The 27,175-nt window shown below is 41.3% G+C and overlaps 1 protein-coding gene across 1 annotated transcript in view; it reads left to right on the top strand.

Moving 5' to 3' along the window:
* The first annotated feature begins 7,674 nt into the window (after positions 1-7,674).
* Positions 7,675-27,175, top strand: part of TFCP2L1 (transcription factor CP2 like 1) — an 82,903-nt gene continuing 63,402 nt past the window's right edge. Inside the window, exon 1 of the mRNA XM_054971377.1 lies at positions 7,675-7,810. Within this exon, the coding sequence (XP_054827352.1) occupies positions 7,749-7,810 (62 nt within the window). The 5' untranslated portion in view covers positions 7,675-7,748. The remainder of the gene's footprint in view (positions 7,811-27,175) is intronic.

Genomic DNA, 27,175 nt, shown 5'->3' with positions numbered 1-27,175 from the left:
CACTAGCCCTAACTGTGGTGTTTTGCCCCCTGCGTGTGACCTACATATTGCTGCCTCCCTGACTTTTTCAGTGTTCTCTAAAGATTTTAGCTGCCACCAAAGGCTTTTACCTTAGAACTTTTCCTTTTAACTGGTATTATAAGAAGGCTTAGTTATAGATGGTAGACTGACAGAATGGTCAGCAAGTGAGGGTGGCTGTGAGGTAAAAAAGGGATCCTGTATTCCAGATGAAACAGGCATTCTGCTCAACCAGAAATATAATTTATTTATAAGTACATATGCATCATGGTTGCAGAGTATTGATAAGTGTATTGGTTTCAGAACAGGTTCATAAGCTTGGTGATTTCAAGATAGTTATATATTTTTAAATGATTATTCACAGACTCAGTCACAAAGACTAATTTTCCATACAGTTGCCACCTAGGCTAAAAATAATAAACAGACTAGGTCACAAAGACTTATTTCCCTCAGTTCTTCACTAATAGAATAACTATCTTCCACCCAGATTGCCTGAACTAAACAGAATTAATACTTTCCGCACTCAGAATAAAAATTACAGTTCACTCTGCCCCCTAGGGTACAGATACCATCCAATCACAACACACTCCATTCACTCATCCAGTCCCCTCCACTCACACTAGAAGCCTGCATTATAAATTACAATAACAAATCATGCCCCCCCCCCACATTAACCAACAGAAAAAAACCTTAAAACTATTTATATGGCACAGTATTACAGCAGGCCTTTCCTTGCTTATGGAGAGCCCTCTCTCACCACCAACAATGGATACCCCAATAGAGACTCAAATCCAGAAACCAAATCCTGCAACATAGCTAGATACCAGTTTGGTCCCCATATATACTCATGCAATACTATTACAGGACCTCATAACATCAAACTATGTAATTTTGAGTTTATACACTTATGTAATTTATACTATTGTGTCAACAGTGCCCTTCTACTCACTACATTGGACAAACAATGACATTAAGAATGACACTGAAAATTGCAACATGCAGAAATGTACTATTGCTGGTCTAAAGATTGCTGTCTTTCCCTCCACTCCCAGAACTTCTAAGCAAGAATCCAACCCAAAAGATTCAATACTATATCCCCCCCCCCCCCGCCCAAGTGTAAACCAAGGACTTGGTTTCCTCATTCACTATAGGTGATAATAGCTCAGCGTGACCCACCCTATACAGATGTTAATTAGTTCTGCTTATCATGATCCAGACTGTGCCTTACTGCTCTGCCCACTTTCTATGCATAATAGTGGTTGTCACGCATTCTGTATGGATTGATTTATTTGATTGGTTATTGTTTCAAATTGTTTCTTTCAACATCTCCCTACATCAATAGCTCTCTTGTCTGTAACTCTAAGTATAACTAACTGCAATGGAAGTACTCTCCAGGCATCTGATGCTGTAATTAGTTTTGTTAGTCTTTAAGGTGCCTTGAGAATTCTATTTTAATAAGGAATCCCAAGTCCCTGTTCAAGCCCAGGGAGGCTATTTTATGTTAGTAATATTTCCTGCATCTTGGGTACACAAAAGCTTATACCATAACAACTATGTGAACCTATGCAGAGTTGCACACTTTTAAGTCCATTGAAGGACAAATGGCTTAGAAGGGAGCAGCTCTGTTTAGAATTGCAGTATAAATCTTTGAGTCTGTTATGGCACCACAAGACTTTGGTGCTCCACTTACAGAAGAGGGAGGTGGGTGATTTTGTCCCGTATTTACTGTAGCTACTAGGTACCCCCAACCACATGGCTGTAAATTCACAAACCAGAGCCCACTTTCGTCAAATGTATGAACAGGTACTGTTCATTTACTAGTCTTCATGATGCCATGAGATTCTTTGTTGTTTTGGTTGCAGCAGACTAATAAAGCTACCATTCTCCTGAATAGTAAAAATATTGTTTGTGTTTCCATCAGATCCACCACACTGTTCATCTAAGTACAGAATCTTCCTCCAGTGTAAGGAGCCTTTCACTGCAGGAAAATACTTTTCTGGTAGAGGAAAGTTCCTTGTGTAGGTGTAAGGCTCCATGCATAGCTGAGCAGAGTGATAGGACCCAACCCATATTATTTTTATAGAGGCCTAACAGATTTTGCTGAAGTTTGGTGTAGTGGTTAAGAGCACGGGACTCTAATCTGGAGAACTGGGTTTGATTCCCCACTCCTCCACTTGAAGCCAGCTGGGTGACCTTGGGTCAGTCACAGCTTCTAGGAGCTCTTTCAGCCCCACCCACCTCACAGGGTGTTTTGTTGTGGGGATAATAACATACTTTGTAAACTGCATGGGTGTTAAGTCATCCTGAAGGGGGTATATAAATCAAATGCTGTTGTTGTTGTTGTTGTTGTTATAACTACACTTGTGGATATATCATCAAATCATAAGAACATAGATTGATTTATTTTTTCCCAAGAATCTCAGCTAGCTTCCTTTCCTTTCCGTTCTGTTCCATTCCATTATGGCTGGAGCAATATAATTGGAAAAAAATGGGTAGTGCCTACTGCTACTTCAGAAGCTAGGGAGGTGGCTGAATAAAATGCCAGGTTGTGGTCCTTTTACTTATGAGAAAGTATAAAGTAAAATGTGCCCAATTAACTCACCTAAAAAAAATCAAACTGGTTCTGATTTTTGGTGTTCTTACCAATAATCTTCATTTCACTATTGCAATTTACTAGCACTTGGCACTCTGTAATGTTATTGAATCCAGTAGAACCTTTAAGACTAACCAAATTTACTGTAGCATAAGCTTTCAAGAACCACAGTTCTCTTTGTCACATCTCTTTGTCAGACGAAGAGTCATCTGACAAAGAGAACTGTGGTTCTACTGGACTCTGCTATTTTGCTACTACAGACTAACACGGCTAACTCCTCTGGATCTATGTAATGTTATTGAAATGTGATGTAATTTTGTTAAAATGTAATAATGAATGGGAAGAAAGGATGGTATAGACTGATCTCATCAGATCTTGGAAGCTAAGCAGGGTCAGTACTTAGATAGGTAACCACCAAGGAAGACTCTACAGAGGAAGGCAATGGCAAACCACCTCTTCTTCTCACTTGCCTTGACAGCTCCTCACTGGCATTGCTGTAAGTCGATTGTGACTTGATGCCACATACACACACAATAAATTGAGTCACCTTAATTTAAACATTACCTGTATTTAGGCTTCCCCCCTGCTTTTACACTGGCTTACCATGCCCCACTTCTGCACAAATTTCTGGCTCCAGGTGTCCTTCCAAATCATTGTTCATAAGATCAGTTGTTTAATACATTGCATTTGAAACAAATGAACAAAGCTTTACTTATCCCAGCCACAAACCATGTTTATGTCAACAAAACAACCTCTTTTTATCTCACTGTTGATGCAATAATAAATCCCATTTTCATCTTTTTATATTCTGCATAAAGAATTTAACATATATTAGACAGACACAATTAGGGACTCATGAGACTCATGGGAGCAGAGCCCATCTCTGCAGCCTGCTGGTGGTGGCAACACCACCACTACACTCAGCCAGTTTATCCACTTTGGTCCTGGTGGGAGGGGTGGTGGCAGTATTGGTGGCTCCTTCCTTGGCAACCTGCCTGCATTGCCACTCCTCCATGGCTCTGACAGCAACATCATTGCCTGCTCCTTCCTCTGCTGCTTCTCCATCACTTTCACTGCAATAGCAAAGGGTGGTGGCAGCTCCAGTCCTTTCTCCTGTCTGCCCTCCTCACCCCTTGGTGATGAGGGGGCAGCAGCAGCTGTTGCTGTGCCATCTATTCATTTGCCTGTTTGGGGGCAATGCCACCATGGGAAAGTGGTGGTTTCCATTCCTCATCCCTGCCCATCAGCCTCCAGAAGAGAGGTAGTTTAATGTTGCCTCATCACATGCTTGTGCAGACAATGACTTCGTCTGTTTTGGGGGGAGGGGGATTTCAAGACGTCCTCTCCATTTTTTAAAACTTTTCAGATTCTTCTGCAAGCCTGGGAGGAGAGGACCCCAAAGTTTGTAGAAAAATCTCCTTTCTCTAATCATAGCCCTCATCTGTGGATTTAAGTATCTGCAAATGGGACCATGCTGAGAATTAGACATATTGAGATGGGCAGCACAATCTAAATAGAATGACACCCTTTAAAGTCCACTATCATCACAGGAAATGTTTTGACCGTCATACATGTCCTGTACCATTTTCCACTTTGTCATTTCTGGCTCTAAACTGTTTTTAGACAAATTTTCAGAGGAACAAAATACATTGAGAGCAGTTTAAGGTGGATTACCATGTTAGTCTGTAGCAGCAGAACAAAATTCAAGCACAGTAGCACCTTAAAGAGCATCAGGTTTTCCAAGATTTAAGCTTTTTGCAGTCAAAGCTCACTTCTCAGAATTAAGATCCATCAGTCCTTACTCCATCAGGCCAGAAGGGAGGAGAGTTACAAAGAAGAGCCAATTGGAGTCAGGATACACAGGTACAATGCAAAATGTAATCAGCCTGAGGTATACATAGAGGTAAAAAATGTAGAAATAAGCATTTGAAAAAAGATAAGAATCTCATGTCACTATTCACCAGTGAATTTTACTTCAGCAATCTCCTTGTCATCTCCCATTGAAATTTCGCTGAAGGAGAACTGCCACTTTTAGTTAGCAATGGAGTGTCCTGGAAGATGTGTGTAGCTATTCTTCTTCCTTTAAATAAATAAATAAATAAATAAATAAATAAATAAATAAATAAATAACTATGCGGAATATATTTCTCTCAGATGTACCAGTCCCTGTGATTACTGCTGAAGCATTGCCAGTATAAGTATAGTCCTTACTTTGGAAATGAAAACTATTCACTACTATTGGTGCACTGAAACTTGTATTAATATCCTCCCCTACATGCTTTCTTGATAGCCGTTTTTAAAAGCTACTCATTGTATAATCTTGTTATACACCATGCATGACATTGAACAGAAAGCACAGCATTTTGGTTCAGCAACTATTATCATGATTTAAAAAGCACTTCTATAGTTTAGCCATGTTGTGCTTCTGGTGTGTGCACTTATGTTTGTGTGTGAGTGCATACCTGGCCTTCCTCTCTGCCTGGAGTGAACCCATGAAGCTGCCTTATATTGAATCAGGCCATCAAGGTCAGTCTTGTCTCCTCAGATTGACAGTGGCCCTTCTGTGTCTCAGATGGAGGTCTTTCACATCGCACGCTACCTGGTCGTTTCAGCTGGAGATGCTAGAGATTGAACCTGGGGCCTTCTGCATGCCAAGCAGATGCTTTACCACTGAGCCACAGCTGGCTACTCATGAAGGAGAAGATACACCTGGGAGTGAATCCTGGCTCTTGCTAAGTCAAAGCAGAACAGAGAAGCTGTTCATTTTGCAGCATGATGACCTAGCAAGGTCCATATCATCCTCGTAATGAATATTTAAAATGGAAACCCTTAACTAAGATCTGAGGTGCCTTTTCACTTGGGTGATGAAGGTCCCTATCCAGGCTGGAAGTGTTATTTTTTTTAACCTGTTCTATGCACTGCTCATTAGAGTTCACTTAGAAAGCAGTGCCCATAAAGCCACAAGGCAGTTTATGAGTAATACTGAGATTGTTCTTCATAAGTGAGATGACCCTAGGAAAGCATTGTCTCAATAGGGAAGCTTAAGCAGTTATACTTGGAGGTTTGAACTCCTCCCTAACTATTTATCACACAATGTTTATTAGGTAAGGAAGCAGAATATCGACTTACCACTTAGCCTTTTAGTGCACTTTGTACTGAGAGCTGGCATATTGTTGAACTAAGACCTGGGATTACTGTTGTTGTTTTGGATAATCATGGAAATATGAAACCAGATGCTTCTTTTTTCTATCTGGATAGCTGGAATTAAAAGACTTTTTCACTGGGATGCTTGAGGCAATGAATTTGGGTGAATGTAGATACAGGGGTTCCTCTTAAAGACTACCATAGAGTTTGATAATATTTTCACACGGGATCTTTGTGAAACTGGCTTCTGAATTAGGAATCTTTGGGGTAGCAGAGTTATCCTGTTTAACAGAGAGTCCTCCAGTTTATAGTTCTTTGGAAGGAGTCCTATCTCACTAGGGAATATATCAAAGCAGCGCCTTTTGAAGAGTGACAGAAGACTGCACACATTGTACTTGGAGCCATACATATCATGCTGTCCTTCCTCTGAGCCTTGTCTCTGCTCAGAATTCCTGCTGAACTACAGTTCTTCAAGTGTTTGTCTCTTAGAAAGAGCCATCTAGCCCATAGCATCTTCAAACAATAAAGTGGCTGGCCCTCAAGCCAGATCACAAAAACAGCAAATCCAGAACACCCACAAAGGGATCTTCGCATAATCGGGGAAACTCCCTAGATATGAAAAATATGACTTTGTAAATTAACCCAAAGAAAAAAAAATGCTCTACCCTCAACAACTTTATGAGAAATGAATATGCTCCAGGCGCACAGAATGTTGAAAACAACTGTTAGTTTAAAAGGAGGGGGGATGAGCTTGTTCAAGCCCCTGAGGGAGCCCAGAGAATCTTAAATAAGGAGATTTTGGGGAAGAGGTTTTACCGATTATTCCTCTTTCTCGTGACCATCCTTATTAGAATGGGCTCCATCCTCAAATTTCAAATATGTTGCACTGGATAGACTGGTGAATGTGACATGTGGGATCAACTTGCGGCTTCTCTTTAAGGAGTGAAGTTAAAATTAACACTGGGGAGTGTGTTGGAATATCTGGTAGTCAAAAAGTGGGCCAGAACTCTGAAAATGAATACAGTACAGAACACCTCCCAAATTCTGTCACTGCACCAAACTCTTTCTTTCTACAAGTGCCAACTCCTGCCTGAGAAATTCCTGGAAATTTGGGAGGAGGTGCCTGTGGAGGGGAGAATTTGGGGAGGGATTTCAGATCTACGGTATACCATAAAGATTGCCCTCTGAAGCTGCCATTTTCTCCAGGGGAACTGATCTCTGTAGTCTTGAAATCAATTATAATTCTAGGAGAACTCTAGACCTGACCTGAAGGTTGGCAACGCTACTCACAGGGCTGCTGTTGCTGTTTGTGAAGTTATGTCAGTTTAACAATGCAATCCTAAAAACCCTGTCCTGGAAATAAGCCCTATTGAGTTGAGCTGAGTAGAATTTTGAGTAGAACTGTTTAATGTGTAATCCTTACACTGCAATCCTATGAACATTTAAGAAGGAGTAAGTACCAACGAACACAGAAATTTGCTTCTGGGAGATGGGTAACCTTGCTGTCTGATTGAGTTTATGGTCGAATAAATTGTGCTATTAAGGTGCCCCTTAATTTTATTCCTAAGGAGACAAGCAAAACGTTGCACTGTGAGTTTGTGAGCCCTTTTGCACAAAATAACCCCGGGATTCAGACACCTGGAGGGGGAGGGCCAAGCAGCCTTGTTGCTCCATTTCTAAGAGGCAAGCTCTGCCCGTCAACATGTCTGTTGCTGAGCTCCAGGTTTTCCACCTGCACCGCAGGCAGCAACAGGCGGGCTTGGCGCCTAGCCGCGGCAGAGGCTCTGGAGCGGGGGTGAGGGACAGGAGAGGCCTGTGGCTGACCTCAGCGCCTGGGAGCGGCCAAGCAGCGGGTCACGCGGCTGGCCAATAAAAGCGTGCGGAGCTTGCCTGCCGCTCGAGTGGCTGCTATCGCTGGAGCCGCGTCCTGACTTGACGCACGGGGATTTTGCTGGGCTAACTTTTAGAACTGCTTGGCGAAGGAGGCGAGAAAATGCTGTTTTGGCACACGCAGCCGGAGCATTACAACCAGCACTCGACAGGCAGCTACCTGCGGTGAGTGAGTCCTAAAGCCGGGCGAGCCACTGTGGGCGGGGGGCAGTGCTTGATGGGACCCAAAGACGAAGGGGAGCCGTCTCACCGGAGGACTCGCGTTGGCTCCGGATGGGGACCTCGGGAATGCGCGACAGCGGAGACAGGAGAAAGGCGTGGCTCTAGAGGAGCCGTTTCTCCACACCTCAGCCCCGTGCTCCGGTCTTTGGCGGCAGATTGGAGTTCATTCGGAATCTTGTGCGGGAAGAAGAAAGTTCCACAGCTAGGTGCTTGTTTGAGAGGGTCCAGTGCAGAGACCCAGAGGAGCCTTGGCGGGTTGCCGCTTTTCGCTTGCGGGTCGGAAGAAGTGCAGAAGCGCTGGGGGCAAGAAACGAACCCAGAAACATAATAGGAATTATGGGCTGGGCACGAGGTGCCATGCTTGGAGGGTTTGAGAGAATTGCGCTGTAGTGCGGTAGTGCCTAAGTTGTAGGAATGCCGGTTCTTTGGCTGTCGTTTAAGCTTCGAGAAGGTTCGCGTCTGTTTTGCGCTCGCGTATTATAGGCAGACGAGGGAGGCTTGTTTGTGCACATTTAGACTACTTTCGCATCTTCACGTCTATTGTGTACTTTGGCATGGGCTCCTGAGCAGTAGTGTACAAAGCAGCTCAGCTCTCAGAGTGGGTTCTGATGATGTGACTGGGTGCCTTTCTGTGAAATTGCGGGTGTCTGTGGTGCAGTTGTGGGATGGCTTTTAACAGCCTTCCAGTCATCGGTGGAAAGAATTTCTGTTCTGTATAGTTATATAGATTGGCCATTGAATTCTTGAAGATATAGTGTTTGTTGAACAAGAGAAACTACAGCATATAAGGAATCTGGCAATTACATTATTTCACTCGAAGACACTCTTGAAAGAGGATTATTTACCCTTTAAGATCGTTTTAGGTGGGTAGCCGCATTGGTATGCAGTAGAACAGCGGGATTTGAGTCCAGTGGCACCTCAGAGACCAGCAAGATGTTCAGGGTAGGATCTTTCAAGAGTCTGAACTCCTTTATTCAGATACCTAAATTACCCTTTACGTGTCCTTTCACTAAGATGAGGATGGTTAAAAGGTGCAAGGTTGTGATTAAGTAGAGTTCTGATCTACATGGGCGAGAAATAGACAGAATCTAATATGCGTATGGAGTTAGGGTTCTTCCAAACTGTGAAATAAAGCAGAAGTCCAGTGTTACCTTAGAGACTAACAAAATGTATTCCAGCATAAGCTTTTTCTAAATCAGAATGTGTGACTGTGACTCTGCTTATGCTGGAATAGGCTTTGTTAATCTCTCAAGTGCCACTAGACTTCTGTTTTATTTTGCTGTTATAAAATAACACAGCTACTGCTCTCTAATTATCAAAATTGAATATGCAGTTCCCAAACCCATGTTTAAGGGAGAGCTTTAAATCTGTGTTTAATGACTGAATTCGTAACTAAAGTAGTACTTGTTTCAGATTAAGACAAAGACTAAAAGTATGATAGTATGGAATAGGTCCAGTGGCACCCCAAAGCCAGCCTTTGAATTGTATGAATAAGCTGGTTTGCAAGTTACAATGGAAGACTGATCTCTTCAGAGCATATTTGTGTAGCTGGCAGGGTGCCATCCAATCATATGCTCCCCTTTTTTGATGATTCCGTTCAGGCTTCATTGTATGCTGAGCATCAGGGTAAGTGAAGTATTGCAGGATCCCCAACAAGAAGTGTCCTTAGTTGGCACAAGTGCAACGGAAACTGATACTATCTCTGGGTGAGTAAGGAGCAGTAAGTCTGCTCCTCAGTACTTGTATTTTCACCAAACAATTTGAGGAGAATGAGATTTAAATGGGGAAGGGGGGTGCACAATTGAAGGATTAAGTGAATCTTCTCCCAGTATCACTGCTTCAACCAAATTCCTAGCAGCTTGCCCCAACTCACAAAACTGCTTTAGAATTTAAAAAATGGAACACAAAGTCTCAGCACAAAATGACACTTTGTGTGAGGTATTACTCTCCCCTAGTTAAAACAGTTTGGATTCAGTAACAGGTAATCTAGACTGGGAAAAATGTCCCCCAAAGTCACAAACAGAGATTATAGTAGTGCTGTGAAGATTGTCTTGTCCCCCACACCAGAATTTTTTAAAAAAATATGGGGGTCAATTTTTAACTAAATTCTGTGGATTGGAGTTGATTGAAGACTGTTACACTGGGTAAATGATCATTTTCTATAATGTTTTGCTTCCCAGAAAGCTCTTTTTAATAAAGAGAATTCTGTTTTTAGCTGTATTAACTGGTCAGATTCCAAAAATTGAAAAGGTCTTGAACTGTAATGGGAAACGTATTATAGCAAGATTGTGTTTCAGCCTATATTAATCCCCTTTCATCATGTTTGGAATCACAGCAAGTATCTACAAAGTATCTTCCAGACAATAAAAACATTAGTTCTCCATATCTCATGTATGAGATTCCATCCTCATTCATTTGTATTATTAGAGTATTTTTCATTCATTTTACTTGGCTTGTTTTAATGAAGTTTCTGAGTATGATATGTGCTATCAAGTCTTTTCTGTCTTATGGCGACCCTATGGATGAATGACCTCCAAAACATCCTACATTAACAGACTTGCTCAGATCTTGCAAACTGGAAGATGTAGCTTCCTTTATTGAGTCAAGCCATCTCATTTTGGGTCTTCATCTTTTCCTACTGCCTTCAATGTTTCCTAGCATTATTGACTTTTCCAGAAGTGACCAAAGTAAGTTTTGTCATTTTGTAATGTAGTTTAATCCTTCCTTATGTCCACACAGTCACATTTTATTTTAATTTAAACAAAAAAAAGACACTAGACAATGTAAACTTTTATCTAAAGTGCAATCTATCCCAACTTACTGTAATAAAAAGCTATATTTATATACTGCTTTCTACTGATTTTCTGTCTATACTGATTGAGTGTTTAGCAAGCTGTTGGTATTAATTAATTATATTAGTACTTCCAAATACCCAACTGGTGCTCTCTTATTATTGAATACAACTTCTCTTTGCTTCAGACCTCACATGTTTATGCCTCCACTGACATTTGTCATATGTTCAACACATGGAGGCCGCAATTCTCACTAGTAGGTAAACTGTAAGTCTGGAGGAGGAGGGAGATTTAACCCATCCCAGATGAACTCCCTGGAGTGCTGTTTGCTAAAAACTCTTATTACAAGGCAATCTATGTGTTTCTTCCTTTGAGGCAAAGGTTTTGTTTTTTTTAAATCCACACTTACTTAAAAAAAATATTAAAGAGAGCTTTGATAATCCTATTCATAATAATGAGATAATGCATATGATGCAGTTAAAATATTCAGTGCTGTGTTTATTCTAAATCATTTCTGTGTTTGGAAACATTTATTATACTCTTTTATGTTTTGATATTCTACTGTTTTTTGTATCTACTGTTTTTTGTATTCTACTGTTTTTTGTACTCAGAAACAGAGTAGAGAATGTGTTCTCTGTTGAAATGGATTGTTTAGATTGTTGAAAACTGGGGCGCTGTATTTGTCTACTTGGATTTAAAATGTTTACCCCTTGATTTTCACTGGGGATAGATTGGGTGACTGTTTTCACTGTCACTGAAAGTGGGCACATTAGTTCAGTCTCAGATTCTTCTGGATGTTCAGTGATTGCAGTTAATACATTGTACTTCCGTATAATTAGCCTTGAAAAGTTTTTTAAATTATAACAGAATGCTCTCTTTTCAAATGTTATCTGTTCAGTTCTTTGAAAGTGAAATTTTGAAATAAGTATTTGAAAATAAATATCATTGGCTTTTAAAAACTTAATCTTGCCATATATAGTAAGGTTATTAGAACTCAAGTTTCCATCCAATACTTAAACTATAAGTTACTGCTGGGGTCCCCGACTGTTTTCATCCTGTGGGCACCTTTGAAATTCTGATGCGGGGTGGTGGGTGCATTCACAAAATGGCTACCATAGGAGGTGGAGCCAACCACAAAATGGCTGTGAGTGAGGTTATGTATAACTAATATAATCTTCAACAATTCAGGGAGAAACTGTTTAACTGGATTACTTTTACAAGGAACATACTGTTTTAAAACTAGTTTCTTGCATGCACACAGCTTACCTTCATTCATGCAGTGAAGAACCTTGTGCTGTGAAGGCATCTGTTGCCAGAGCAACATTTTCAAAAATCTGCCCATCTAATCAGATATTCAGGAGTCAATCAGAAGCCTCATCTGGTCCTGCACACTTTCTAAGAACACTTTGCAAGGGCCAGGAAAGATACTGGCAGGCACTGTGTTGGGGAACCCTGATTTACCTAGAATATTTCCCCCTCATATTTTGATACTAATTTTTTTCACCTCAGAGATGGTCACAGGAGTTGGTTTATTTATGTTACTTATAATTTGCTGTTCCCATTGAAACCCTGTATCACAGGGTAGACTTGAAAATAGCAGATGGATTTTCTTCTCAGGCCTGGGGTTGATCTGGTTGTTTGTTGTGTGGTTGACTTCCCTTTCGTGTATCTATCAAGAGGAGCTTCCCTAAGACTGCAATGCTAAATACATTAAGACCCACTGAGATGAGTGAGATATATTTCTGAGTAAATATTGTGCTGCACATATAATTTATCCCAGCACTTCTCACATAGTTTCTCATCCTTGATTTTTTTGCAGTATGTTTATGTAGCAGTTTCTATTCTTGATAAAATGGATGTACATGTGAAGTGAAAGACTTTTTAAAATACAAAGGAAATTTTTCCGTACAAATTTGCCCTGAGTGTTCTGGTTTGACATACTTCTACCATAGTAGACTTTCATATGGCCTCTTTAAGTTGAGTTTGTTAATCATTCATATGCAGTGGAGAAAAGAAGAGTAAGTAGCCTTTGCCAGTCTGGTTAAGGTTTCTTTAGAGCAACTTCTTCTTTCAGGACCTCTAAAATTTTAAAACCTGTCTCTTTGGGTGGATGCAGGGAGAAAACTTGCTTTCAGTGATTCCTAGAATGAAGGCATTTTTTGTTGTGAATTCTCCACCAAGTTAGTAACATGTTAGAACTTGTTTGAATTAAAAGACAATCTTATTAATTCAAATGGGCTAAGGCAAAGCCAAGCTACTGAGCAAATCTGGAAACTTGGATTGCTAAATTCAATAATGAATAAAGGTGGTTTGGTTAAGATACTTTCATCTTCCAAACTCCGTTTATAGAGTAACAAGTCTTCTTAAATTAGGGCAGCTCTTACTGCTGTTGTAACTCTGGACTTCATGAGCTGCGATACATCTCTGGAATCTCTGATAGCTTTGACTTAACACTCTGGGCTAATCTGCCAGTTTTGTCCACTATCAGAACAAAAGGACACAATCATCATCATTCATGTCTTTGAGATTTCTAGATTGTAGAGTGGTTTGCATGATGCTTCACTGGACGCTTCAGTTGATTAAAAATCGTTCCTGTCACTCTTGTAAGGACTGAGTGGCAGAAAGCATATTACACTTTCGTTATGTGATTTTTTTCATTTGCTAGCTGTTTGTCTTTTGAAGCCCTAAATGATTTGTGTTCAAAGTATTCAGAAGAACATGCACTCCCTGGATGATCTTTCTCCACTTCTTAAGATCTACCAGTGACGTTTTGCTCCTGGTTTCATCTTGGCTAGCAATTAGGTTATCATCTATCTGAAGTAAAGCTTTTTCTGTAGTTGCTTGAATATTCTGGAACTCTTTCTCCCAAGATGTTCATACACCCCTTTCTTTGGTCTTCACAGAGGCAAGTTGGCTGAGATTTTCTGCTGACTATTTGTGATATTGCAATAAGACTCTAATTGCTTGCTGTTTTATCTTTTGTGCTGCTTCTTCCATATATGGTTTTACAGTGTTTGTAACAGTTGTGATGTGATTTAGGCCCAGTGTCTTGTTGTGGAACCTGGGCCATATCAGGACATAAATGGTGTAAAATGATGTGAAAGAAAATGCTCTGCGTATGTGTATATTTATAAAATCTGTGTTATCATTAGGAGCCGTGTTGATGTGTTTTCCGTTAACGAAGCAGTCTTGTATATGCAGTGCTCTGTTTCCATTCTATGCATCTGTCAGTCATCTCTGGATTTGGAAAATATAGCTACAGGCTGTTGCAGGTATGGGAGAAAATTAATAAATGACATTAGCACTATGGTAAAGAGGGTCTCCATATGATTTTGCAGAGGTTATAGTAGTTTATAATTATATGTTGTCACAAACAATGTAAACTTTGCCTTGATAATGTTGACAATGTTGATAGTAGTTCTATCAATTTTGATTTGTCTCTGTGCATTTTGTCAGAGTGGGGATTTGAACCCAGATCCTAGTCCAACACCTCAACTGTTATGGCTCTCCCTGGGAATTGTAAAGAGAAAGGTATGACAATGGTGGTAGGGGTGTGTTGAGTGAGCATTCCAGAATTTTAAGCAGCTGTTGAGAACTAAATTGTAAGGGTTCTAGAAGGCCAAAGGCTAGGCCGCTGTATACTTTTTTAAAAAAAAACCTGTTTTATCATTCACCAAATGCGGATTGTAGGGCTTTGAGATGGAGAATTATGTAATTGTGTGTTGCTTAATGGGTTTACCAACCCAACCCTTGAGCTGGGGGCAAGTCTATATGACTCAGGGCGATTCTAGACCAATACGTCCTTCACAATTCATGCAAGTGTCCCCTGAGCTTAATTTGAATGTGTAGCTGTACGTCCACTTGTCTGCTTGTTCTACAGGGCTGCACATGTCTCCTTTATCCACTTGATATCCTGGACTTTTGGTCTTACTTCCCTGTGTTCAATCATATAATAGATTTGTTGCTGTAGAATATTCTTTTTTAAAAAATTGCTGTTCAGAATCAGATCACAGTAGCGGTTTCACTCAAACTGCAGCCAGAGGCAATCAGCCTAAGAGAGTTAACAGACTGAGCTTGTAAATCATGTAAAAGGAGGGGGAGAGAGGTGGCGGTGCGGGGAGAGGACAGGCATCTGGGTGGGAGAGGAAAGAAAAGACGTTGGGTGTGGGGCGTGTCTGGCAGCCTGCCCCCCTCTCCCAGCAAAAGGAGAAAAAAAGCATCCTTCCAGAATATTGCTGATGCTTCTTTTCGAAAGCGAGAGAGATCCATCTTTGCAAGAAGGGGGAATTGCAGAACCAAGTTAAGCACTGTGATTTTTTTTTTTAAACGACCATATTGCTTTGGGGGCTTTTCCCCAATTCTTTTTTTAAAATGCCATTCTTCCAACTCCCTCATCCATATAATCTTTAAACAGGGATTCCTAGCTTGTGAAAATGCTTTGGATTATTGTTGAAAACAAAATCCCGAAAAGAGAGGCAAAAAAAGAGAAATTCCTTCCCCCAAACAAACTTTTAATGAAAGCAAGATCAAAAGGAAAGAAAAGAGAACATTTGAACCGATTGATTTGCGCAACAGCAATGGAGGAATGATTGTGGGGGGGAGGCTGATGGGATCCTTTTTTTTTTTAAAGAAGAACCAACAATCAGATCCATGGATGTTTATACATGAGTATGATATAAGTGTGACTGCAGGAGCAAGCGTTTGTATAATCGGAGAGTAAGCATGTAAAATTCTGTTCTCCCTCTGAGGTGGAGGACATCTTGGGTGATTCCCACCGTCCAATCAGGGAGGCAGGAACTAATTTTCTTCCTCTTCCTGTCTGGCATGTGGGACACCCTTTCTCTTCAGTTCTGTTCCTGCCTCCAGGGAGAGCAGTATAGTAGCAGACTAGCTCTGCTACTTTCTTACTAAGACTTCAGTTTCACTTTCACTTTCCTACTCCTTTGCACATCTCTTCCTTTAATCTTTCCTTTGTCTTTCAAACATTGTTGACTTAGAACTTTCATAGTTCCTCCCTATCTTTTGCTGTCCTCTCCTGTCTCTTACTACTCTCCCTGGCTGACTGAGAGGATCACGGCAGCCATTTGGGGCAGCCGCCTACAAGAAGGATGCCAGGGATTCTGAGGACAGCTTCCTACACAACAGAGAGGAATGCTCCCCAGCATTTGCATCGAACACGATGGGGATTGATGAATCTGGTGCCAACATGCCTCCTGGCTTGTTTGTGCTCCCAGAAACTAGTCGGTACTGACATGCCTCTGCGGCTTGTGTGGTCTCCTGGCTACAAGTCGGCCTCAGAGTTTCAAAAGGCCCATCCCACTGATCGGAAGATGGATGCATCTGTGCGCTCCTGCTCTACAGCTGGACTTGGCGTGTTACCTCAGCCCAGGCTTTTGGGGGGAAAAGACACCAGGAATCTCCTCAGCTCTGGTGCCACAGTGTATGTGCCCATGCCAATTTCCTGGCTGGAGATTCCACAGCAGGCTTTTTCTCTTCAGATCTAGCCCTGCCTTTACAACAGGACTCCTCCTGTCAGATGGGTAACGTATGAAGAGCACAAACTTGCCTGTGTCTTTGAACCTTTTAACTTCCTAAGACTAACCATGAGGGAAGAAATATATAATCTCTGCTGGGCTGAAACCTCTGTTAATAGTGGTGTGGTGTCTACCTCCTCCTCCTTCCTGCATGGGAGTGACGCTGAGGCTCTGAAAGAACTTCTGCTTTGCCCGCAGAAGGATCCAGGTTTGTTCCCCATTAACTCCAGTTAAAAAGATCAGGTAGATGATGGAAAAAACTTCTTCCTGAGATCTAGTCTCAATCAAAGGCATATCCAATGTCTAGGCAGACTGGCTGAGCAGGTAGACCATTCAGCAAGTGGAATAGTCCCTTAAGAAAGATCTCATCTAATGGATAACATCGCACTTCGCAACACCGTTCATGGACCTGTTTGCATCCCAACACAACCATCAACTACCAAGGTACATGACAAGGTTTGTTCCACTCACAGGCGGATGCCTTGACATCACAGTGGCCATTAGGCCTCCTCTATGCATTACCATCCTTACTAGTAATACCCAAACTCCTGAGAAGGATGAAGTAACAGGGAGCAAAGTGCTAGTGATTGCCTGTTGGTGGCCCCGCAGACTGTGCTTTTCCACACTCCCAACAGATGGTGATATCTCCACCCCTCATCTCACCAATCTCTCCAGTCACATTACAGCAGGAAATGATTTGGCACTCTCATTTAGACTCACTGTTCTTAACTGTGTGGAAATAGAAAGGAAAATTTTCCTAAGATGGGGATATTCTGGAGAGGTGGCCAACACTCTCCTAGCATCCAGAAAATATTTCAGTCAGAATTTTCAGTTCCTCTTGGAAAGCCCTCAATCAGTGGGGCAGGAGGAAAGCACTGGACATTTTACATAGCCCTGACCAAGCATCCATTTGGACTGGTCAACGGTGTTCCTCTGAGAAGGCTGAGAATGAAGACCATCTTCCTTATTGTGGTCACATCTGCCAGTAGAATCTCAGACCTAAGTGCACCATCAGTTAGACCTGAACTCTGTATCTTTCACAACAATGAGGTGATACTTCATATTGTCCCCACCTTTCTTCCAAAGTCTATTCCAAATTCCATAGGTTGCAAGAGATAAGGCTACCACATTTCTACCTGTACCCTAAATATATTAGGGAGAGGCTCTGACACAACCTAGACATCAGAAGGAAGCTCAAGGCCTATCTGCTGCGAACAGTACAAATCAGAAAGTCGGATTTACTGTTCATCAGTATATCTCCCCTCAATTTGGGGAAGAAAATGCCTTCAGCAGCCGTAGGTGCCAATAACAAAACATACACTATTGAAGCTCACAAAGCTCTCATCGTAGAGGTTCCTAATGGAATAAGCTCACTCTGTGAGGAGTGCTGCTACCAGTGCAACATTACAGAACACTTCTGTAGAAGAAGTCTGCAAGGCAGCAACATGGTTGTCGATCTCAACCTTGGTGAGACACTAGAAATTAAATCTATATTATTCTGTGGGCACCACCTGCGATAGAAAAGTACTGCAGCGCATGATCTTGGGCGAAGACCACATCCCACTCAGAAAGTAGAAACTGCTTTGGAAGCACCCAAGATTTCCTCTGCTTCAGAGGGAGAACGGACCTTTGGACACTTACCGTGAAGGGTCCTTCTCCTCTGAGGAAAGGAGGACATCTTGCCCTCCCTGGGTCTTCGTCCTCCTCTACCCTGCTGCCTTATTCTTCTACCTCCTCCGGGTTATGCTTTATTTACAGTACATGTTAACACAACAGGTGTTTTTTCTCTCAGTATTGACAGTTGCTGGATGATAAATTCAATGTTACTACTTTGTGGAGTCACCTGAACTGAAGAGAGAGGGTGTCCCACATGCCAGACAGGAAGAGGAAGAAAATTAGTTCCTGCCTCCCTGATTGGACGGTGGGATGTCCTCCTTTCCTCAGAGGAGAAGGACCCTTCATGGCAAGTGTCCAAAGGTCCGTTCACCTGTATTAACTCATGGACAATGTATCATCTAGAGGCATCCTTAGCAGTTCTAAAACAAGCAAAATTGCTTAAAATATTTTAAGGCAGGAGGTGGCAGTCTTTTACCAGTGGTGGGCCATACCTTCATAAGGTGGTACCGGCATGGACTAGAATGGTAAACAAACCTCTGCAAAATACCTTGTTACCAATTCAGTAGTAACAAGGGGGTAAAGGACAGATCAGAGGTTGCATCCCAAGAATAAAAGGTAATGGGGAAAAAAAAGAGAAAACTAAGAAGGGGAAAGGATGGGGGGGAGGGGAGTGCTGAATTAACTTTGTGATTCTAGGTGCCCCCCCCCAATTCCCCTCCCACATAAAGATACAAAGCTTCTAGAAATTTTAAGACCCTTTTCTGTTTGGAAAAAACTAGAAAATTTTGGGGAGATTTTAATATGAGATGCTTATTTTCCCTCTAGAACCTAAATCACTTCTACAGATGTAATAACATAAAATACATCATTTACATCTTGGCAAATAAAATTGTGCTATTTGAATATATATATAAGTGTCCTAACTGACTCATCATTGCCCAGCCCAAACCCCTGGACCTAGAAACGTGAAATTTGGGGAGAACATTCCTTTTGTGATGTAGAGGCTTACTGAGAAGGGATTTTAAGAAATTCACCCTCTAAGGGGGTAAAAGGGGGTAAAATGTGTTTTCCCAAAGGGATACAGCTTCCCTGTGTGGCTGGCAGGCTGCAGCCTGCTCCCCCCCCCCCCCCGCCACTCCCAACTGCCAGCTCGGCCACTCTTTCCTGAATGGGCCAGTCTTTCAAGGTCATTTGCATATGCGGCCTGATTGGGGCTCAGCCCAACATTCTAAACAGTTGCTAAGGGAGTCAATGAATGTGTCCTGAGGTAAAATGCACCTCCCAGTTCACCCCCCTAAAAGTTCACAAAGGTTGCCAATCTCCCTGTGGTGTAGGGTTGCCAGCCTCCAGGGGGTGGCTGGCGGTCTCCCGGAATAACAAATGATCTCCAGGTGACAAAGATAGTTTCCCTGGAGAAAATGGCTGCTTTGGAGAGTGGACTCTATGGTATTATACCATTCTGAGGTCCTCCCCTCCCCAAACCCCACTATATCCAGGCTCCAACCCCCAAATCTCCAGGAATTTCCCAACCGGAGCCTGGCAACCCTACTGTGGGGCCTGCCTGCTTGCACCCCCCTTCTCTCTGGCTGATCAACTGTGGAACTCTTGTGTTCTGAGGTAAAAATCAGGTCAAGGAAACTGCAGACAGTCGAAGAAAGATGGTACAACACTCTTGAATAGGGACTTTATATAAAAATCAGTATGGCAACTGAGTTTTTAAATGTTCATGGGGAGATGGTGCACAACCTTTCTAGGGGCCATTTCGATGTGAGTCACGTGAACCTGCCAAAGTGCCCACCACATAGGGTTGCCAGCCTCCATGTGGTAGCTTGAGATCTCCCGGAATTACAACTGATCTCCAGGCAACCAAGTCCAGTTTCCCTGGAGAAAATGGCAGCTCTGAAGTGTGCACTCTATGGCATCATACCCCACTGAGGCTCCTCCCCTTCCTCAAACCACACCCTCTCCAGGCTCCACTCCCAAATCTTCAGGAATTTCCCAACTTGGACCTGGCAACCCTACCACCATACCACCCCTCCCTCAGTCCAACTCCACCTCACAGCTCTTGCAGCCATCATCTCTTACTGCCCCCAAGAAGCCTCCTGGCAGATGTTGTGCAAGATATACTGATGCTAAAAGGAGGAAGCAACTTAGAGATGCGGCAAAGAAATATGCACATCGTACTCCTGTGGTGCACTGAGCAGCAGTGGCCAAGTACCAGCAAGTCCCAAGTCCAAGGGAAAGATGAGCATCCTTGCAGACCTGGGCAAAGTAGTGACGACCCTAGCAGACCTAACAGCCAAGATATACCCTGATATCACCACTATCATCATAATAATATAATAATAACATTCAATTTATATACCACCCTTCAGGACAACTTAATGCCCACTCAGAGTGGTTTACGAAGTATGCCATTATTATCCCCACAACAAAACACCCTGTGAGGTGGGTGGGCCTGAGAGAGCTCCAGAGAGCTGTGATTAGCCCAAGGTCACCCAGTTGGCTTCAAGTGGAGGAGTGGGGAATCAAACCTGGCTCTCCAGATTAAAGTCCCACGCTCTTAAGCACTACACCAAACTGGCTCTCATGGAGAAATCCATGGACAAGGCTGCCATCATTAATGAAACATAACTCCCTCGAATGGGCAGAAATGGAGTACAGATCTGTGGACTCAGTGGTGCAAATGGATGACATGGTCCACTACCTTGTGGAGTTCCTCAGCACACTCAGTCTTCCTGGCTTCCCAGCCCAAAAGCTTCTCCTCAAAGTGGGGCTCCAGTGATGCTGCTCCAAAACCTCAACCCACCCAGACTCTGCAATGGCACCAGACTGCGAGTGAAAGCCCTCCACAGGAACATCGAGGCCACATTGTTCACTGGCAGTGCTCGGGTGGGGGGGGGGTAGTATTCATACCACTCATACCATCAGAGAACCCCTTCTAATTCAAGAGACTGCAGTTCCCCCTCAAGCCTGCTTTGCTATGACGATCAACAAGTCCCAGGGGCAGACAATAAAGGTGGCAGGAATTGACTTGAGGGAGGATTGCTTCTCACATGGGCAGTTCTATGTGGCCTGCTCCTGAGTGAGCTCGTCCAGCAACCTGGTGATCCTAGCAGCTGAGGGGAAAACTACCAATGTGGTCTGCAAAGAGGTCCTTCAGTAGAAAAAAACCAGTTGTACGTATTTTTCACTTTATTTCTTGCACTACAATCTTTTCCTTTTAAAAATCTCTTTGATAAATGTTACATTTCGAAATTCACTTCATCAGTTTTAGGCATCAACATGCTTCGCTTTATTCAAACACTTTTGTGAAGCTCCGGTACTATGCTATTATACTACAAAATCAACTCAAGCCCCCTCCCCCAAACCAAAAAATGTTACATACCCATAAATATTATAACTGGACTAGCTAAATACCGTAGCGAAGCATGGGCATCAAGCTAGTTTTCTATAAGACAAGTTGCAAGTTTACCTGAGAAGGAGTTTCAGACTGCTCCATCCTATGCTTCCGCAGCATATATATCTTATTTTGCTATCTGAGAGGTAGGAATAATGGAAATTAATGGTAGAAAACAAATTTTGTTGTAAACCAAAGAAAGTATATTTGGAAAGAAACTCTTTCAAACAGAGACAATAGGTAGAACTTCTAGCATATTTGGATAGTAAACTAAACTTTATAAATACATTATTAACCACATCATTGCATATTAATTTTTGCCAATATTTACATTTGAACAAAAAATGTCTACAGTATAAACAGGAATTATCTACTGCTGTGATTGCCTTTCATAATCTTATACTACATATGAATAAAAACTTGCTTTTCACTATATTCATTGCAAATGGAAAAACAATCACAGGTAGGTTTTCAGTGCGCTCCAGAATTTCCTGATTTTCCATTGGACTTCAGACTTTTTCGTTTTATATATTTTGAGTGTGAAAAACCTTCACATAAGAAGCATTTCATTAATTCTAAAAGAAAATACTTCATATGAGGGTTTTTTTCCTGTAAAATTTCCCAGTTTTTCTGTTGGGATAATTGAAAAAAAGTCCTTGAGGGGAAAAAAACCCAAACTTTTTTTCCTGGATCCCACCTTCTCCCTGCTTCCACATCTTTACTCCTACTTCCATTTTATAATTCCTGGTGTGGAGGCAGATGATAACCTTTCCTCCTCCCCTCAGCTCTAACTGGGAATTCCTCCCCTTTCTAGTTTGAGAGTACCCAGCCTCTTAGACAACTTTTCCTCCTCTCTAGGAATGCCAACTCCAAACAGTAAGATTTGGGGATGAAGACTGGGAAGGAGTGGAGTTTGAGAAGAGAAAGGACCTCAGCAGGGTATCATGCCACAATGAAGTCCATCATCTGTCATCTGGAGATCAGTTGTAATTCTGGTAGATCCCCAGGCTTCACCTGGAGGTTGACAACACAACTCCTTTAGTTGGCCAGTCTGGTCTCTCCAAGCAGTGGCCTGAGTGTCCTCTACCTCCTGCTGCTACTGCCTTGGTATAGGAAAGTGCTGTGTTTGGACATCTCCATGTTCTCCTTGCGTCCACTAACATTGGCATGGCACAGGATACCTTCGTTGGCCATTGGTTACACTTAGCCAGACAATTTCTGCCTAACCTGGAAATACTACTCCCATGCACTTTGATTAGTCATTATGTGGAAGAGGGTGTTGGGAAGCAAGAACCATGCAGCTGTTGAGGAGAAAGAAGCAGCTCCTGCCTGGCACATCTCCAAAAGCCTATCATATTCCACTGCCCTTGGCCTTACTGCTTTGCTTACTCCTCACTACTGGCTCCAGGAAGGAGACTGCCCTTCTCTTTTCAGTTGTAAGATGGGGTAGAAGGCCAGTTATCTGGGAAACCAGATGGTAGCAGAAGGGGAAAGCAAAAGGGGAGGGAGAAGAAGAAAGGGGAAAGGACAACTAAAGTCTGTAACAGTCAATGTGACATAGCGGGTAGAGTGTTGGACTAGGATCTGGGACATCCAGGTTCAAATCCCTGTTTTGTCATGGAAGTTCGGTGGGTCACCTTAGGCCAGTCACACTTTCTCAGCCTAATCTCTCTCACAGTGTTGTTATGAAGATAAAATGGAGGAGAGAATGAAGTAAGCTACTTTGGGTCCCCATTGGGGAGAAAGGTGGGATATAAATGTACACAAGTAAGTAGGAAGGAGAAAACAGACCAGATTGAATCTCTTCACAGGCAGCAATCAGACCCACAGATGGCAGCATGCAAATCCCTCCTTTAAGAAATCATTTCCATAGGGGTCCAAAATGGCTACATAATGCCTCAAAGTGTACTCTCAGGCACACCACTCTGACAACTTTGGAACCATCTCTTGCTGTTGCAGTGAGTGAAGTATCACAAGCATCAATTATCTAAGCAATCACTGCGATGTTTGTCAGGGGGGAACCTAAATCCGTTTCTCTTTAGGAAAACTTACCCCAGTCTGAAATACAATAAAGGTAAAGTGGTTTAATGGTTTCAGCTTCTTTTACAAAGGGGACAAAATGTGTGGTGTTCATAATACCCACAGATTTTGTAATATGTGAGACTTGGCATTAAATATGATTTTCCTTATGTTCAAGGCTCTTCACATGCATCCAGGAAGCAGTTAAGGTGAATCATAATTATTTTCTCCATATTACAGAAGGAGGCAGAGGGGCTGCCAAAAGTCTCCCAGTGAATTCATGACTAAGGTGGGGCTTACTCTTGGACTACGTTTCCTGACTTAATCTTTTAACTACTATGCTTTAGCAGCCATTTTGAAAACAATAAATGCATTGTTCTATTGCTATTTTAGGTGTCCTTGCTAGTTGTTCTGCTGTACATTTTTACAGCACAAAAGTTCAAATAAAATAGTGCTTCAAGAACTATAATAATTATAAAGGACAACCTACATCGGACACTCAGTTTCATGACATTTTTTCTTGGCCTTTAAAAAAAAAATTCCAAATGCAATCACAGAAGGTGCAATCTGTGGTGGAAGACTGGTAGGGTGTTTGTAACTTTTTCTCCCCTAGTGGCTTATCTGCTAAGAATCCACTGAACAAAAGCCACTTGGGGAAGGTGATTTAAGTTAAAAAAAAAAACCCCTGCGAAAGTGCTAATAAAGCCTCTTTGTTTAGACCAGCCTTCAGTTCCACATGCGAGTCTGACTGTCACATGGAGTTAGGGTGCCAGGTTGCTAAAAACATTTTAATACAGTGAAGTAATTTGGCAAAAGTATTTTCATAGTACAAGGGAAACTGTCTATATTTCTGCACATAACACTACAGTTGATGTGCCCTTTAGTTTTATTTCTCCATAAAATACAAGAGTGTCCTTTTGGTTGAGAACATTTTATCATGTTTATTGCCACTCACACATGCCTCATTTAATGGACTCAGAAGGCTTCCTCATCTCTTCCACCATGGTGATTAGGAAGAGTGAATGATTAAGCTGTATAGAAGCAAGGCAAACATCTTCTTGCCCTGATTTTCAATTCATGTTTGTACAGTGTTTTGTATGTGCATGGCATGAAATTAATTTCATGAAACTAGGAAGGAAATTGGTCCCTGTTACTGATGGATTGAAAAGAGTAGGAGGGATCACATTAAGTGCTACACCACTGGAGTGCTCAGGATGGAAGACTGAAAACTTAAATTTGGCAAATAAAGTTATCTTGATTTATTAGTGAAACTGGCAAGTATGTTTTGGTTCCTTGTTTTAAAAAGAGGGCATATAAGTCTACAGGTCTTGTGTTCAGTTGCAAATTGTTGTTTTGAATAGACGACTGATGCAGCTCTATTGGTTTTAATTGTATCAAAAATAGGTTTGTGAATAGCATATAATTACTTTTGAACTTGTGGTAGATTTAGATTTCACATTCCTAGGTGATCAACTTTGCAGTCACCCCTTCACCCATAAAGTATGTGTTTGCTGCGGACAAGTGTTGTAGTCATGGTGATAATGTTATAGGTGTGCTGCTAAGAGGTGTGCTGAAGGAGAGATCTGGAATATAGAAATAATTATCTAGTAGTAATTTCTGGGAGGATGAATTGAGAGAAGAAGGGTCAAAGTGATAGATGGGAAGTTTTAGATATTGGATTTAAAATAGATTTAAAACTATTTCCTTTTCTAAGGAAATAGTTTCCGCATTTTCTTTTTTTTTTTTTTTTTTTTTTTTGAAAATTTTTTTATTGGGTTAGAATCCATTATTTTTACATTACATTCAATTATCCCCAATTTTTCATTTCTAACCCCCTCCCTTTCCCCCCCTTTTATTGACTTCCAACAGCTTTCCAACCCCTTGTCCCTTTTCCCTTACTTCTATTTGATTCCTCTATCTAAAACAAATATATATTCTCCTTTATTCTAAGCAGTACATCCTTAACTATTTTTAATATTCTATACCCAAACTGTAAGTCCTTATTTCCCTCTTGGATAAACAATTTATCCCAATTTCTATAATTCAAATATTTCTATAAACCATAAACCATGTAAATCATACATTCATTTAAGTCAAACAATTTAACTTATGCTCCATATATTGCTATCTTCAATTCAATATATTATATTGAATTCAATATAATTCAATATAACTCTCATCATTTAGTCAATCAATTTGACTCATCTTTATCCTTAGACATTCAGTTTGGTGCATTATACAGATCTTACCAAAGAAAGAAAATATTATTGGTTACACAATCCTTATATTTAATCCTTATATTTAATTATTTTCTATCAATGTTCTATTTGTTAGCCTTCATATATCTATATATATATCCATCTATTAATCTAACTGCTTATAGATTCGCTTTTATCTCTTCTCCCCCGGTAAAGTCACCCTCCTCTGCACTTTATTATACATCAGTAGTTCTCAAACTGCCACAGTTTTCCTCCCACCTCCCATTTCTTCTCCAAATATTGTTTCAGCTTCTCCCAATCTGTGTTAAACTGCCCTGAGTCCAGATTTCTCAGTTTTCTTGTCATCTTGTCCATTTCAGCCATATACAGCAATTTGTAAATCCAATCTTCAATGGTTGGCACTTCTTGTACTTTCCATTTTTGCGCATACAAAAGTCTAGCCGCTGCCGTCATATAAAATATCAATGTCCTATGATGGGCTGGAATTCCCTCCATTCCCAAGTTTAGTAGCAGGAGTTCTGGGTTCTTATTAATTTGAAATTGTAAAATTTCACTCATTTCCCTTATTATTTCCCCCCAGTACTGCCTAGCTACCTCACACGACCACCACATATGATAGAGGGAGCCCTCATGCTTCCTACATTTCCAGCATTTATTAGAAATATTCAAATTCCCTAGCGCAATCTTCTTTGGTGTCATGTACCAACGATAAATCATTTTGTAGATGTTCTCTTTAATGCTAGTACATGTCGTTGTCTTCATTGTAGTCTTCCACAAGTATTCCCATGCCTCCATTGTTATTTCTTTGTTAAAATTTATAGCCCATTTCACCATTTGTGTTTTAACTGTCTCATCCTCAGTATACCATTTCAACAGTACTTGGTATACCTTAGATATTCTTTTATCTTCTTTAAGAAGGGTCTGCTCTAGTTCCGAATTCTCTATTCGTATACCTCCCTTTGCAGAGTCCGAATTATATAAGTCTCTGATCTGTCTATACTGGAACCAATCGTAGTAAGGTGATAGTTCCTCTTGCGTCTTTATTCTGAGTTTAGATAGTTCAATTCTAGTTATTTCTTTATAAGTTAAACATTGTTGTTCATTATCAACAGCTCTCGGGTCTATCACCTCATATGGAACTACCCACAAAGGAGTTCCTTCTTGTAGATAAATTCTGTACTTCTTCCAGATTGTATATAGACTTCTCCGTATAAAATGATGCAGGAACATCGAGTTGACCTTTACTTTATCGTGCCATAAGTATGCGTGCCATCCAAATATTTTTTTGTATCCCTCTAGGGCTAATAATTTCTTGTTCTTTAATGTCATCCACTCTTTCAGCCACACTAGGCAGATTGCATCGTGATAGAGTCTCAGATTGGGCAGTTGCATTCCGCCTCTTTCCTTTGCATCTTGTAAAACTTTCATTTTCACTCGAGGCTTCTTGCCTGCCCATACAAAATCTGATAATTTCCTCTGCCATTTTTCAAATTGTTTAGAGTCTCTGATGATTGGTATTGTCTGTAGCAAAAACATTACTCTTGGTAACACGTTCATCTTAACTGCTGCAATCCTACCCAACCATGACAGATTCAGCCTATTCCATTTAATCAAGTCTCTCTCTATCTGAATCCATAGTTTTTCATAATTGTTTTTAAATAAGTCTATGTTCTTTGCAGTCAGTTCAATTCCCAAATATTTCACCTTGCTTGTTACTTCACAGTCCG

This window comes from Eublepharis macularius, chromosome 2, assembly GCF_028583425.1.
Source record: "Eublepharis macularius isolate TG4126 chromosome 2, MPM_Emac_v1.0, whole genome shotgun sequence".
Lineage (NCBI taxonomy): Eukaryota > Metazoa > Chordata > Lepidosauria > Squamata > Eublepharidae > Eublepharis > Eublepharis macularius.
The sequence above is the reverse complement of the archived record's forward strand: the minus strand, read 5'-3'. Positions and strand labels throughout refer to the sequence as shown.